At 43.7% G+C, this 16,665-nt stretch overlaps 1 protein-coding gene across 1 annotated transcript in view; it reads right to left on the reverse strand.

The window, feature by feature from the left end:
- The window catches only part of LOC308280005 (scavenger receptor cysteine-rich type 1 protein M130-like), a 54,397-nt gene extending 37,732 nt beyond the window's left edge, over nt 1–16,665 (reverse strand). The window contains exons 1-4 of the mRNA XM_080720245.1: nt 16,525–16,665; nt 10,742–10,827; nt 10,511–10,618; nt 7,379–7,563 (exon numbers count right to left, since the gene is read on the reverse strand). Of these exons, the coding sequence (XP_080576371.1) occupies nt 7,379–7,563; nt 10,511–10,618; nt 10,742–10,827; nt 16,525–16,594 (449 nt within the window). The 5' untranslated portion in view covers nt 16,595–16,665. The remainder of the gene's footprint in view (nt 1–7,378; nt 7,564–10,510; nt 10,619–10,741; nt 10,828–16,524) is intronic.

A 16,665-nucleotide genomic window follows, 5' to 3' on the forward strand; every position in this document is an offset into this window, starting at 1 on the left:
TTGTTGCTCTCTCTTTCAGGTAATCCTGCCGGTAAGAGAGAGTGAGAGGGGGGGAAGCCGAGATGGATGCCCGCCTGGTCCGTATAGCCCTGTTGGAGGCTCCTGGAATGGGTAGGACAATCACCTTGGCCCGCTCAACGCATCTTGAGGAGTCGAGAGAGGGCCTGATATCCTCGACAGAAGAGGAAACCGTGCAGTCTGGGGAACCAGTAACAGAGCCCGAGGGGATTGCACCTAGTATGGCTCACAAGCCCAAGGTTTCCATCACCAACCTAATCACCAGGCACATTATGAAGGGGACCCTTCTGATAATGGCAGTGGTGATGGTGCTGGGATTCGTAAGGGCCCTCAAGTACCCCAAGACTCGCATGGAATGGGAATTCAGAGACCCAACTATCAGAGAGCATGAGGGGGTGCCGGTAGTATACGCACGTATAACCAGCCCTATCCCCTGTGTTCCTGAAAATCTCACTGACCGGTGGTTGGCCTATAATAATTATAAGGCCACGGCACTGGGCAGTAGCCCGCCCGCAGGCGGCTGGGGTGAGCCCCCAGAATGTTCAGTAGCCAGCATGGAACCTGAGTGTTGGGTGCTTGAACCTAGACATGGTTGTAACGGTCATATCACATGGCAGGATCTCAGTGACCAAGTAGACGAGGTATCCCAGGGGGCAGAGGGGGCGGTAGTACTGAGAGTCTACCCATCCGACCCTGTCGGTGAGATATCTACAAGCGTCAAACTGGCCAAAGGGATTCAAAAAGTATACCAATGTACCACGGTCACTGCCCGATCTCGCTACAGCAGTGAGAAGGAGTGGGGACTGTGGGAAGACATATCCAATTGCTCCGATGCCTCAGTGGATGGAGCCGAGGCGGTGGAACTACGGATACATCGCAGAGAGTTAGCCTTGGAAGGGGATATAGCCGCTGAAAAAGTGACTTTGCTCACTGTTTGGCCACCGTCCCCTGAGAGGGAACTCCAAGCGCTGCTGAGCTACGTGTCACCACTGAGGAATAATTCCTCTTCCCCGAGAGCAAGGAGGGCTACGCCTGGCTACAAGCCACCACCGGTCACCGACCAAGCGGGTGGCTGTCCCCACAGAATCACTACCAAATGGTTTAAGTGGATTGTGGGGATAACCAAGCCAGGCAAGAAGATGTACTCCTACCCACCTGGCTTGCTGTGGATGAAAAATCGGCCGCTCGCTGGTGGGAAAACTCTATACTACATGGACACTCCGGTGTTATCAGCTGACCAGGTTGGGGCAATAGAGGGTCCATGGGGAACCAAGGTGGTTGATTCATTGCTCACGTGTGTAGCAGCCAAGCTCGACCCCACCGACCTCCCATGGAGGGGACTTACGGTGGAGAAAGTCATCAAACGCCTAGCGAACAAGATGGGGGAACTAATACCCATCTGTCGTGAAGGAAAACGGATGGGGATCCCACGGGACTCCCTAACTGTCCGCACGAATGGGACTATAATCCCTGGTCAATCCTCATGCAGAGTAGACTTCAGAACTATGCTGAGGAGGTTTAGGGTGTTCCCTGACTTGACAGCCTCACAGACCTCGTGGGGTAAATGGGATCATGAAGGGCCTTTAAACAACATAAAAAACTATGCGGGTTTGGGCCTGACGAACGAAGAAGTGAAACTCCTCGATAAGTGCTGGGCTAGACCTGGGAACACAGAGGAGGAAAGGCTGAAGATGTTCCTTCATCAACAGTTTGCGGCCCAAGTTTTGGGATTCCAACTGTATTCATGGCGCCAATTAATCGGGCGGGGTGAAGGGACATCAGGGGCCAACCCTACTCTTTACCCGGGCTCCTTCATGGTCACTCTGGGGGGAAATAACAAAGATCCTCCAGAAGAGACCAGGCCGAACCCTAATATCAATCCGGACAAGACTGAAAGGCCTGTTCGGGAATGGATATTGGATTGGAAGAGGGAAGACCCCCAAAAGCCGTTCTCTAGACTACCAGAAGACGATCGGAACCAAGGAAAAATCTCTCTTCCTCCACCCCTCATATTAGCGAAGAAAACCGACACTGGTTTTATCCTGCGCTGGGGGTTGGAACCTACGTACAAGGCCACAGGAGCCCAGGTGGGAGCGTATCCTCAGACTACATATGGTATCAGGGGAAAGCAGTATTGTACCTTGGAAGATCAGAGCCAGTGTACAACCCAAGACACTCATCCAGCAACCCATGTGGATGAGGCGACTTCTGCCATGGTGGATATAGCTTCCACCAGAACCATAACCCACGTGACCGAGGGCGATGGTCATGAGGTCGCATGGATCAATTGGGGTCCCCTTAAAAGGGACCAAGCTGCCGAAATAGGTTGTGACGCTAAGAAAATGGTGGCACGATATTATGTCACACGCAATCCTCCTCCCCAGGAGCATGCATGGAACAACATGCACTGGTATGACTCTCCTGTGTTGGAGAAAAAATATGATTCCTGGAGGTGGAGGCCTGTGATAGGAAGACAAGAAAGGGAGTTTGTCAACCCAACAGAGGGAGTAGGGGCACCGGCGATGTTGGTACGTTGCTACCAGGCCTCCCCTACGTCTCCACTAGGACCGAAGCAGGACACCCTAGACTGGGCAGGGCGGACTGAACGGTGTGGACCCCTTGATTCTGTGTCAGCTAGGCTCTTGGACAAGGGGTTTCCTTACTTCTGGCCGCCCGATGCGTACCTACTGAATCGTTGGGGATTTGCCAACGGTCCATTTTGTAACAACAACGGCAAAGGCAATTGCCATTGTTATGGCACCTGTGGACAGGCTGGTTGGGTGGGAGCCCTTTTAGGGCCATGTGATTCAGTGTTCATGGACTTCGGCACGCCATGGGCTCCCCCATCTGATTACCTAGTCTCAGGGAGGCCATCATTGAATCCGGGAATCGGATGGACGGCCCGAACATTCTCCATGCAGGCCGTGTACCCCAAAACTCATGCAGTCAACATGACTAATGGTACGTGTCACCCTAACCGATGGCCTGAGGCGGATTACAGGAAAAGGCCTAGGACCGGCTGGGGTGATTTCAAGTCGGCCACATTTCTGTTAACCTCAATAGTAGGTTATGCGGCTATCGACATAGGAGAGTCCGTAAAAGAAGGGACTATAGAGGCGTTCGAAGAAGTCACATCTGTATTTCAGACCTCCTGGAGAGTTGTAGCAGGTGTGCTCAAATGGGCTATCCCTTGTTTGATGTTACTGGGATGGCTTATCGTGTTCTCAGTACTGTACCGCCTGGGCCTCCTAGGGGGCGTGGGCAGAGCTCTCAAGGACATGCTGAAATGGATGTGTGCAAAGAGAGGAGGAGCTCAGAGGGAGGGGCGTCCCCTCCCATGAGGAGGAGCCGTGGCCTGAGGCGCTGCATAAAAGGAGCCCCTCAGGCTAGCTTTTGTCATAACTCCCGTTGGCTGTTATATGGACGTTGCTCAGGCACTTAATATTCTGCGTGAAGAATTTAAACCCATCTACGACCTAGCCATGGCCAGCGAGAGACAAGAGCAGATCATCAGCCTGGATGACATGGACGATGACAATCTTCTTGCCATGGATCCTGAGGAAAATGACTTACTTTCCGAGGGCCAACCGGAGGAGGACCGGAGTGGAGCAACCACTCCGGCTCCAATGGATGAACACTCTGAGCCCTCTGGGCTCGAAGGAGGGGCAGTCTGGAGGGTGGTGATTCCTCCCCCTGCCGATACCCAAGACGACGAGGACGAGGAGGCTGGGATGCCCAGAATGCAGCTGTATAATACTAAAGGTGCTAAAATCGCCGATGACAGCCTGAAAATCCCCCAGGTCTGGGAGGACATCGTGGGCATTCGCAGAGGGCATATGTCCAACAAAGATCCGTTCCTGACACCCAACTGGGAGACCTACGTGCTGCTGAAAACTGTTTCCATCAAGCGGTCGGTGATCTACAGCCGCTTGGTGGGAAACAACTGGCGCTCCATCGTTCCTGTGTGCGTGACCACCTACAGGGTCATGCAAAACAACCTACGCTACCAGTCTGGCGAAGTGTGGGCAACTATCGAGACCCAGGCAGCAGGGCGAAACCGCTTCGGCATCCTGGAAACCATCCTGGGCCCCAGGATGATCCGGGGAAAATGGGAGAAGAATTCCCAGGGGATTCGAGAGGTTACTCGAGACCCCAAAGTGTGGCCATCCGATGATGTTGTGGCTGCACTCGAGAAGAACCAGGGTGCCAGAGGGGGTGTTAGGGGCCCCGGAGCACCTGCTCGTGACCCCAAGGGTGTGGCACCCAGGTCATTCAAGCCATACTACAATGACCGTGACCACCGCGATGCCCGCCGCAAGGGAGACAACCGCCAGGAGAAGCGCAGAGGATCTGTGGGCTCAGACAGACAGCAGTCACCTGGACCCACTGCCACTGCGGATCGCCAAGCCATGCCACCACCTCCACCACCCCAACAACAACCTCTGCAGCAGATGCAAGCTCCGGTGGCACAGCTTGGGCCTCACATGGCCTTTTATCCCATGCAAAACCTGCAACCTCTGTACCCAGCACCTGCCCCAGTGCAGGCTCCAGCCCAGGCACCTACAACCCCTGTGACCTCTGCCCCAAAGGAGAAGCAGGCCGGGAAGAGGAAGGAGAAACGCAACCACGTTCCTCGCCAGTGAGCTGGTGAAGAAGTAATGTTATGGCCCAATATATTCTCCATATGTTAATCAACAAAAAGGGACATACATTTTATTATGCAGTTAGTGTGCTAGTACTGTAGATGCATATATACTGCAAATGTAGAAAAGCTTCCTTTAAGCATAGGCTGTTGATTTCTGATATACTGTATAATGTATGCTGTATTTCTGATATACTGTATGTGCATGTAAGAACTACATATATACGTGGTTTCTTCACTGACATGAGTAAAGGTTAAAAAATGAATGTACTCATAGTTAGAACATGACATACTGGTTACACTAGCCGCTTCGTTGCCTGCACCTGCGAGGCACGGCCTTGGACTTGGGGTGGAAAAGGGGGGGTTGTAGATGGTGCCAGGCGGTATCATTGACTCCCCGACATTCCTGTACCGCGCTAACGAACCGTTATCTTCTTATTGCCAACATGAGATAACGCTTCCTGAGGGAGTAAAGGGCAACATGTCGACTTCTAACATGTGAACCGGAGAACTCCCCAAATTCACGTGGACTGGGGAGTTGGTCTGGCCTTCAACTGTCTCCATTGCGAAACATCGTGCATGTTCATGCATGTACGTGCACAAGCGCGTGCCAAATGTGTGTGTGCTAAACTGAAGTTGTGTGTGTGTAACTCTATTGAGATGTTGTAGCGGAGCACCCTATAAAAGGCTGTGTATCCGTAGCTCTGGGCAGTTCTTTTCTGTCTACTTAGAGAGAGTTTGACTCTGTTTAGTTAAGTACACATACTGTACTTCTTTTTGATTTTCATTACCAATTTCTGTATTGGTGAGCTTATAATTTGTAACTGTTTTTACTTCACTAAAAGCTTTTTATTCACTTTTGCTTGGTGTCTGTCTGAATTCATTTTCCAGAGTTTACAACTTTTAAGGTTTTGACTTTTTAACTTCCCTTCGGGGAAGTTCCGCTTCCATGGGAAAGAGGTGTTAGCACCTCAGGGCACTCAAGGCAACTTCTGGCTGTTGGAGCTGAGTTAGACTTTTGGTAAGAATCAACAAGTATATTTTCTTAATTTAAAAGTCTTTCACCTTCTCAGTGACTGACCCTGCGCGGGCAGGTGTCAGTTGGGTATGCTTGGCAGACAATAAAATACAAATTCCCAACCCTAACCGGACGGACAGTTTGTCCGCAGTGGGCTCTTTTGTATTAAATAAGTCAAGCTGCTTTTCTCCAAAAAACAGTCCCTGGGAGAAAGCTACAAGGTAACAGTTTCACACTTTATATTGTCTTTGTGGTTTTGGCATTCTCCATCCAGACTTATGGTCTACATTTCTCAAGAGAGGTGCAATATTCTTGGTCTATAAAATAAAGTAGCTGTAGATAGTAATAATATTCACCAGTTAAAGAGGGTTTCATAGACAGTTCAGTCTTTATTCAGAGAAAGTTGTATTCGTACAGTAATAGGTGCATATACAGTAATAGTAGGTTTATACAAATGAGAAAGGTTATAACACCTGTTTGTGTTAACTTAAAGGTATAGTGTAGTGTTAGTGACAGTGTTTATTAAAAAGAGATCTGGTAACTTTGTGGGCCTAGCAAGCTTACGGAGGGTTCCGGGCGGCTTAGAGGAGTGCTTTAAGGTGAAAGGGCATTCAGTAGCTCCGAGCTCATTACAATTTCTTAATTAATGTGCTATGCAAAACATTACGTTTACCACTTTCACTGTCTGTTATATAATGCATTAATGTTGATTGAATATTGTCTACATTGTTTACATTTCTTCTATCCAAATGAAAAGCACAAAGTAACATCATGTGAGACAAAACGATTAAATATTGAATATAATTGCACCCTTGTCGTTTACTTTTAGCCTATAATGGATACAATTAGACAGAGAACCCCACAGAAAACGCCACTCGCATGCGCATTGACACGCGTGCGTGTGCGTGCGTGGGGCGTTCCCCCACTTCCACATTTAGCACTACAACACTGCTGACCAGTACAAGTATCTGTCAGGGAGACACTGTGTCAGGGTCACTATTCACAACTAATCACACATACGCTGACTACAGTACAGTTTTACTGAGGTTAGGGTTAAGGTTAGGTTTAGGTGTATCTCCGTCCCCCAGACTTTTGGCACCTCGGCGCAGCCAATCACAAGCTTCGGTCTGCCTTAAAGGACAACTTTGTTTTTTACAACAAGGGTTCATATTTTAGATTGTAATTAGAGAAAAGAAAAAGTGAGTGTTAAAATGTTTTCATTTGCTTCATTCTATTGTTTTATCGCGTTTACCATGCTAAAATGTGGGGCATGCGTACACATGGGGGCATGCTTACAAGTGGCTATATATGTATTTTTAGACACAATAAGCAGTTTCTGTATTGCTATTTACAGTAACACTTCTAGCCCCCATAAGTCACATCCAACCATGAAAGGTTGCGTTGTATCTTGGGAATGGGCTTATTCTGTGTAAAATGACATATTTAGCCACTTGTACGCATGCCCCCAACCTCTGAAATAAGAATCTCTAAAACAATAGAAAGAAGTAAATGAAATAGTTTTAACACTCATCTTTTATGTTCTTTAATTACGATCTAAAATATGAACCCTTGTTGTACAAAACTAAAGTTGTCCTTTAACCCAGTTGCCTTTTTGATACACTCGGACTGAACGACCTGCAAAAAACACTGTCCCGTACATCCACAGAGTGAGATTGATGATGTCACCACAGTGCTCTTACCCGTAGCGTACATCCACAGCCATGGAGCGTGGATCGTCCAGACCGGCGTTGACCAGAACTGTTCTGTACAACCCGTTTAGTTTGGACACCTCTATGGTCTTCCTGTCACTGTAACACCAGTACAGGTTTCCTGCCACCCAATCAACAGCCAGACCGAATGGTTCTCTGATCGTGTTGTGAAGGACCTGTCAATCAACCAGACACTCTGAATATAATCAACTTATTATGCTTTTTTTTCCAAAGTGAGGACGCTGTGGGGAGGGAGAGGAGGGGTAAGAAAATGTAGAAATGATATAAAAAAAATAATGGGAAGTTGTGGGTGAGGAAACAAAATATTTTGTGCCAGGGACCGCCATACAAAAATAGCAGATCTACAAGCTCACAGCATGTTGATATGTGTGTGTAGCTTGAAGATCTGCTATTTTCAAATGGTTAATGTAAATTGGTAAAACTTGGTGTAAAGTTGTCACTTTTGGGGGGGGCTTGTTTTCATAGACCTAGTCCAGGGGTGGGCTAGAGCTCTTCACGGGGGCCCCGACTCCGAAATTACCCGAGGACCCGAGAGACCCGTACCGGGTTCGGTCAGTGTTTTATCATAGTCACTCGGAGCCGGGTCGGAAACGGACACATTTCCCTCGGAACACCTCGGAACACGGGACTGTAATCATCATGTGTATAACCCGAGAGGACCCGATAGGACCCGTAGTGTGTGTGTGACGTGTGTGTACTTTTTTATGCAAACTGTAAAGCAATCAATCAATGTGTGCGCTGGCGTGCACTGCTGCGCTATGACCAGGATAAGGAACGAACTGGAGTTCTGTTTAACCTAGGCTGTGCCCTGGGCGGTGTTTAGGCTGTCATAGGATCAGATTCAGGTCAGTTATTAGCCGCGAGGCAGCGACATGAAGAATGGCTGTGTAACTGTGAGATGATAATGCTGGTCTAAGATCAGATTTACAGCGGGGGGAAAAAGAACTTGGTGCGTGCATAATGCATGCGTGTGCGTGATGCGTAGCTTCTCCTGCTGTCAGGCTGATGAGAAAGTACAAGTTAAACCATGACAAACAAACCGAAAATGAGTTACCTCTGTAGATAGAAAATAGCTTAAAAGTATTCCTTTATCCCTGGCTTTTGTTTCGATTTAATAATAGATTCCTTGGCAGCCTTCTTCTGCCTGTCAATCAGTTAACAGTGCACGCCGCACGGCTGCTGTGAATGAGGGATCTCGCCATCTTGGTACATGAAAGAGGGGTTTAATAATGATTGAATGGACGGGTCTCTCGGAACCTCCGAAATAAAAGGATTTCGGGGTAACATGTCACGGGTTACGGTCGGGTTAGGGTATGTAAAAAAAGAAAGAACGTCAGAACGGGACGGAATCGGGTCCCGGGACAGAATCGGGTTTGGTTTTGTAATTTGATTATTATTTCGGAACAGGTCGGCATTTTTTTGGACCCTCGAAGAGCTCTAGGGTGTCAACTTTGATGATGGAGAGGGCCACTACATTTTCACACTCACTCCAGAGGGCCACAATGCATATACATAGCAAGAATAGGCGATCTACAAGCTCAAAACGCGTCGCAGTACGGCGCGTTTTGAGCTTGTAGATTTGCTATAAAAATTGGAATCCTGAAAATTCAAATGCATTTATATGTTCTTATGTTAACGTTATGAGAAAAAAAATGAAATTATTTAGCTACTAATATAGACTGAAGTAATTAAAGCGGGTAGTTTTTAACAGTTGAAATCAATAATATATCAGTACTCCAACAACCTGCGGGCCGCATTAAGTGAAGTTGGGGGCCGCATGTGGCCCCCGGGCCACCAGTTGCCCATATATGACCTAGTCACTGGTTTCGCTTGCAAAATCTGGCAACACACTGATTACAGCTGCAGCCTGCTAGGAGGAAGTGAAGTTGAATGAAGCAGCAGAAAAAGGCAAATGGGCCGTCCTGGAAAGGCCCAGGAATAAGGTGAATATACATATTTTCAGTTATTTGAAAATAATTCATTTGTGAGCTTGTAGATCGACTATTTTATGTATTTAATTTTTTTAAAACCTTTTATTAAAGGGATATTCCACTTTCAACAGGGAAACACCTTATGGGCTTTTCTCCCCACACACCCAACTTCCCAACTTCAAACTTAATTTTAACCATGATAGATTAATTAAAAACACAAATAATTTTTTCATAATACCCTCCTAATACGTGAACAGGCCGTGTTTTTTCGATAACTTTTTTCATTTATTTTTAATAATTATTTGGGAAAATTGAATAAATGAAATGAAAATAAATGAAAAAAGTTATCGAAAAGACACGGCCTGCTCACGTATTAGGAGGGTAGTAAGAGTCAGCAGAAAAAATAATGGGTGTTTTTAATGAATCTATCATGGTTAAAATTAAGTTTGAAGTTACAATGGGTGTGCGTGGGGAGAGGCCCTGCATGGGCCTGGAGGGCCTGGTAACATTTACATCAAATATCTAAATATTGAATCAAGCAAATTTGAAACTGTTCAGGGTGTTCATAAAAGCCTGATTAGACGATAAAATTACCAAAGGTTTTTTTGAAAGTGAAATATCCCTTTAATAGGGATAGACAGTACTGTAGGCTGACATGAAATGGGGAAAGAGATGCAGCAAAGGTTGTCAGGATCAGGACTCAAACCCACGACACGCTGTGAGGCTACACTGAGCCTAGGTGTCTGGACCGCTGTGCTAGCAGCCCGGGCCTACATCAGCTATTTTCAGAAAACTACTTGGAATATTTTTCAAATCTTATGGGGGTCCCTGCCCTTGCACAACATAATGTTCAGATGGGGGTCCATGGCCAAATACATATTAATCTGGGGGTCCTTGACATTAATTAGTTTGAGAACCACTGTTTTAAACAACATTATTGACAGAAAGCCCAAATAAGCAAGTAGACTTTAGAAACAAGACCAAAAGAACACAAACTACCAATATTTACAGTTATTTGACAGAAAAACACTGTAAGAGACTGAGCCACCATGTTCTCTTGTTTGATATTCAACACTGATATCACAAAGTATTTACATTACAAATATAAGTATTGTTCATTTGGTTTCCCTTCCCTGTCATTCATCCTCATCGTTGTCATTGTCACACTGACCTGGACGTCACGGCCACTGATGTGCATGCGTCTGATGCTGGAGGGGTTCTGTTCTGTCCAGTAGATCATCTGCTGCTGATAGTCAAAGTCCAGATCCCAAGCATCGGTCTGTCGCAGCACATCAGTTGTGTTAGTCTCAGACAGGAATACATTCCAGCATGTCTAAAGCAGTGTGTGTAGAATATAGTATAGGATTACATAGGATGTGTTTTAATGTCTAATGGTTTTCACCTGTTTGAGCCTTGTGGAGCTGGAGCCGTCCAAGTTGATCTTCATCAGGTTGGAGCCGGTGGCTACGATGAGGGAGGGCTCCACCTCTGGAGAAAGTGAGACATTAGATTTGAGTTGGTTTACATTTTAAAATACACACCCCCTGCAAAGCAAACCTATTTAATAACAATATTTCACTGTTCTTACTCTTTTTACTTTTAAAATGTTGTGATGTGTTGCCTCTCTTTGTCCAACACACTGCTGTATTTACTGATTGACCTTTTTATTCACTGTAAATACTAATATCACCATATTTCACTGGTTCAAAGATGAACAGTGTTGGAACAAGACATGTTGTAGTGGGGGCTGCTATGTAATGGTTTGGTCCCACATTTTGACACAAAACACTGCATCGTTACATTTGCATTGCCATGGCAAAGAGAGATGTACAAGCTTGAGCTGGTGGACCCTACTTTTAGAACCACTGGTTTAAAGGAGGACTTCACCACTTTTCTGTATTTATATAATAGGTCCTCACTAATGTTCATGATAAAATAGCAACACATTTTTCTACTCAGTCTGGGTCTCTTAGGAGAGTTGTGGGCGGGTCAGAAATCCATCCACAGTGACATCGTTGTTTGACACACTGACAGATTTTTTTTTAAACAATATTTGGAAAAAAGTTGATTTGTATTATCGCGAGAACAATGGCTTCCATTATAACATTGCAACTTTTCAGGAACATAAAGCCTGCAGTTTCTACTAGCTTGGATTCCCCATTCATGATCACTGGTGGATGGATTTCTGACCCGCCCACAACTCTCCTATGAAAAAAAAGTGTGCTATTTTATCATGAACATTAGTGAGGTCCTATTATATGAAGACAGGTTGAAAAGTGGTGAAGTCCTCCTTTAAGTAAAAGTAAAAGTAGCAATACCACAATATAAATACTGTGTTACAGCTCCTGTATTAAAACTGAATTCATGAAGAATTGGCATCACTATTTGCAGTGCCAAAGTCAAAGAACAAACTGTCCTATCTTTATTGACAATCCATATGCATATGACTTCAGGTGTGTCTGTGTGATAACAATTATGCCGGGGGTTTTCAAAGTGGGTGACGGGGCACCCTGGGGTGCCGTGACACCAGTCCAGGGGTGCCGCGAGATCATTTGATAATATTTGGAATTTATTTGGACACTTGAAAAAATATGATCTAGTATAATTTTAAACTTGAAGTACAAAGTTATGTTCAGTCAGTTCTAACCAAAATTATCTCAACGTTTTCCTCACAACATAATCACTAAAATATTGTCACTTTCGGGCAGAAACCTTGTATCTTCAAGTTGTGTATGTCTTTTGCCCTGCTTCATCATACAAGACCGTCGCACAAAACTAGTGAAAACAGCCGATCTACAAGCACTGTGTGCATTTTATAGATGATGAATACAAAACGAACGGTTTTGGACATACAATGTTTCCACCCGACAACAACGATATGCTATAAATATAAGGTGCTCGGAGTGAAAATTATAAAGTAGGGGTGCCTCGGATTAAAACAATATTTATGGGGTGCCCTGCGACAAAAAAGTTTGGGAACCCCTGAACTATGCCACACTTCACTGAAGCATGTGATTATTGACTCTATTTCTTTCCTCTGCAACATCGTGACCTTTACACATATTTACATAAGACATTTGCATATGCGCAAAACATTTTTGTATTTACACATGACCATGTTTTTTTCATGAGTTTGTATGTTGAGGTCATGGTCTACTCTGGACTACTGTATGACTTACAATGACATTTCCTCAATGAAATTAGTACCTTTATCAGGTTAAATGGCATGACATTGAAGTGGAATTAATTTAAATAAATTGTCTTCCCACCATGCAACCTTGGCAAGAAACATCCATAAGAAACAGAAGAAAAACGTTTGAGTCTGATGTGTTTTTGACAGCATTTGATCGCCGTGAAACTTTGCATGCATACTCTCAGTAGACCAAGGAAAAACCTGCACCCTAAATGCAGTGTTGGGAAAGTTCACTTTAAAAATGAACTAGTTCAAGTTCAAGTTCAGAACTTCTAAAATGAACTAGTTCATTTTTAGTTCATAATTCCCCATTATGAACTAAAGTTCATGGTTCCCCAAAATGAACTACATAGTTCTTTTTTAGTTCTTTTTTTAACCATATTTTTTTTTTATACTTTTGGCAATTCAAAAAAAAGGGGAAAAAATATATAAAGGTCTATATATATATATATTATATATATAGACCTAAACATTTATATATTATATAAATGTTTAGACGTTTCTGCATGCTATTATTTGTCAAAATTATTGACTCAACCCATATTATATAGAAACACACAGCAATAATTTCATCCAACTTAACATTGAGGTGCCCACAACATCAGTCTTCCTGCACCCTTATTGTGAAGGACTGCATGTAATAACCATGTTATTGTCTCATTGTGTGAAATATCATAATATTCAAAAACAAATATTTGACTCCAATTGATTCCCCACACAGTATTGACTTGATATAGCAATACAAAATAATATATATATTACACAGCAGTTGTGGGAAAACTAAGACATTGTTCAAAAAACACAATTCCGATTTTGGTAATAGGGCAAAAAATATATTTTTCTTCAATCTACTGTCTTGATACTCTAACCAAAATTGTGCTATAGACCATAATCTACAAATTGGAAGTGAAAGAAACTTTAACACACATTTGAAATGAAAACAAAAAATTACATGTACAGGGAACCCCACTAGAAAAAAACAAAAAGTTACATGTACAAGGAACCCCACTAGAAGGCAGACGTTTCTAAACCGTGCACAGCATGATCCGCGTTGGTTAAAATAGCTGATCTACAAGCTCACGTTGTCTCGTGGATGCGACGCGTTGTGAGCTTGCAGATCAGATATTCTCGCCGTGCAACACACATAGGACAAAGTATAGTCAGTCAGGCTTGCGAGACGAGGAGGAGATTCACACACACACACACACACACACACACACACACACACACACACACACACACACACACACACACACACACACACACAGTGCAGGAGCAGAGTGCAGAGTAGACAGCACTGCATATCAACGGAGCCTCCGACGAACGTTCACGAGGCACTGCTGCGTGCAGTGCCTACTATTGGAGCACGTGAATGAAAAGAGAGACGAGAGGAGCAGAGGACAGACGACCGCGGAGGCGCGGACCGCCGCATGAACGGCCGACGAACGCCGACGAACGTCGTTCACGGGCGTCAGAATGACCGCGTTCGACAATATCGTTCATCAAGCGAAAACAATTACGTTCAGTTCACGTTCGCCCAAAATATGAACGTGTTCATGAACGATCGTTCTTTGAACGCGTTCGGGTACAACACTGCCTAAATGGAAGCACTATAATAGGCCACTTCACGTTCAGGCCTTTAACCATTGAACTGTAGGTCGTACAATCCGAATCCCTGGTTCATGACGCAACTCACACAGATCGGTACATAATATCTCTGGAGTCATGTGATCTTCTTTCTTTCTTTCTTTTTCCTTTATTTATTCAGGGGAGCCCATTGAGAGCAAGCTCTCTTTTTCAAGGACACCCTGATCACATCATAAAAATAACACAAGCAATGAAAAATACAATAGACAATCAAATCACAGTATAACGTTACAGATGCAAGAAGTACATAAACATATACCGGTACAGTATATAGTTCTTACACAAAACATGTACATTCACTATGTAGTGTGCCCTCAAGGAGCACTTTAACTCATTCTGTGCCAGATGCCAAAATGGCTCCAAGGTAGCTGTGCCGAGATTTTGTATGTTTTTCTTTAAGATTTTTTTTTTATAATTTTTTTCCCCACAGAAACAGACACAGTTGTTGTGATTCAGTGGCAAAAAGAATTTTGGCAATCGGACAAATGGTTCCAGAGATAGAGCTGTTTGAATGAAAAAAAGTGTCCATCCACTAGAATGGACACACATGAACACACATTTTCTCAATCAGCTAAACGAGGGAGCGAACACACAAACAGAGAAAAGCATCTCTCTGATCTCAGGTCATTTTGACATCTTTAGAAAAAAAAAATGATTTTTTATTTATTTATTTTTTTCTATGTAAAAAACACAAAAACCGTCATAAGCCGTCATTGGCACACAGGGCTATTGGAAAAAAACCCGTCATAAGCAGTCATTGGCACAGAATGAGTTAAATGTCCCTATTGAGACCAATCAAACCAGTTTCAGAGAGTCCTGGAGTTTATCCCACTTGTGTGGAGCATAATACTTGTGAGCGAGTTGCATGTCCAGTGACTTTTGGTTCTACCAACGTGGATAAATACAAAGGAAGTTTACGGCCTTATAAATAAATAAAATACAGTGTTGCTCTCTACGAACTGTGAGAGATGGCCAACCTACTTTTTCATATAATAAGCAATGATGGGTACGATAATCATCACCAGTTATAAACCACAAGTCACGGTGGTAGACAGCATCAAGAGGCTTCAGTGTGGAGAGTGAGGCATGCATGTACAGCACATCACCATAATCAAAGACTGACATTATAACAGATTGAACAATTAGTCTTTCTACTGGCAAGAGAAAAACATGACCTATTTCTAAAAGGACAAATTGGGTTAATTTGTCCTTTTAGTTTTTTAGTTAGGTTAGGTGCTCCACATGGACTTTAAATGAGAGCTTGTTGTCTAGTCAGATGCCCAGATATTTGTACGACGTAACCTGTTCAATGTGTTCGCCTTTAAGAGTGAGAATACCTGTAAACGCATTTGTGTCTGCAGATCTGGCATTTTGTTTTATTTGAGTTTAAAATCAGCTCAAGATGTATCAGTCAGATTTTTCAGATTCCATTCCAATTGGCTATTACTGCCTTCCAAATGTTGCAGGCCCATGTGCAGGGTAGGCAACCCGCCCTGGTGGGAGCTCACCTTTCTACTTATTAGTATGATTGTCTCTTCCAGGCCAAAGGCCGTGGCGCCATCAAGGCTTTCCAACATAAACTTTAGTCGACTGTAGATATAGTTTGACTAAGATTGTATGATATTTAGTTAACTAGGTCTGTAGACTAAAACATTTCAAATGACTGAATTCAAATTGTAACCAAAACTAAATCAACATTTGCTGTTAAAATTGACACTGATCAGTACAAAGAAAGAAAAAATGCTCCTCCGTAAATGATAATGTTCTTACTAGGAGTGTAACGATACAATTTAATAGCGATTCGATACATATCACGATACATGGTTGACAATACGATACATGGACGATATTGGTGATAATTCATGGCGATGAGATACGATTCGATTTAATTATTTAAAATCGATATAGTAACTATTTAGCAAAGAAATTAAATCTGTGTGAAAGGTGTGGATAGTGCAGGGTTTTAAGGGAAACATGTATTATTATGGCTATAAATAAGTAAACACAGTGATTATCTGCCAAATACATGGACATTGTATATTGACAAACCTGCACCTTGACATGGACCCAGAGATTACACACATTTATCGATAAACCAGTGTAGCTATATGGAAAGGAAAAGTAATGAAACCCCTCCTTTTAAATTTTCTTCTTAAAAATGCTAAATACAATGCACAAGTAGGTAGTATCGATACAATCGATTCTTTACACTGCCGATTCGATACGATACAAAATAAAACGATACGATTTGATTTTAGCTGTTTTAATTTCGATATACTTTGATGTTTTAAGTTAAAAACGATATTTCGATACAGTTACTATATCGTTACACCCCTAGTTCTTACCTTCAGCTTTCACTAAGTTCAGAGTATGTGTCCATAGGAATACCAGACAGCTTTGCGTTATCAAATGCATCTTGTTTCTTCAGTGAACAACACTTTAGAACATACAAAGGCTAATGTGCAGTGGGATTTGTTTCACTCTGG

This window comes from Nannobrachium achirus (assembly GCF_963921795.1).
Source record: "Nannobrachium achirus genome assembly, chromosome: 24".
NCBI classification, from domain to species: domain Eukaryota; kingdom Metazoa; phylum Chordata; class Actinopteri; order Myctophiformes; family Myctophidae; genus Nannobrachium; species Nannobrachium achirus.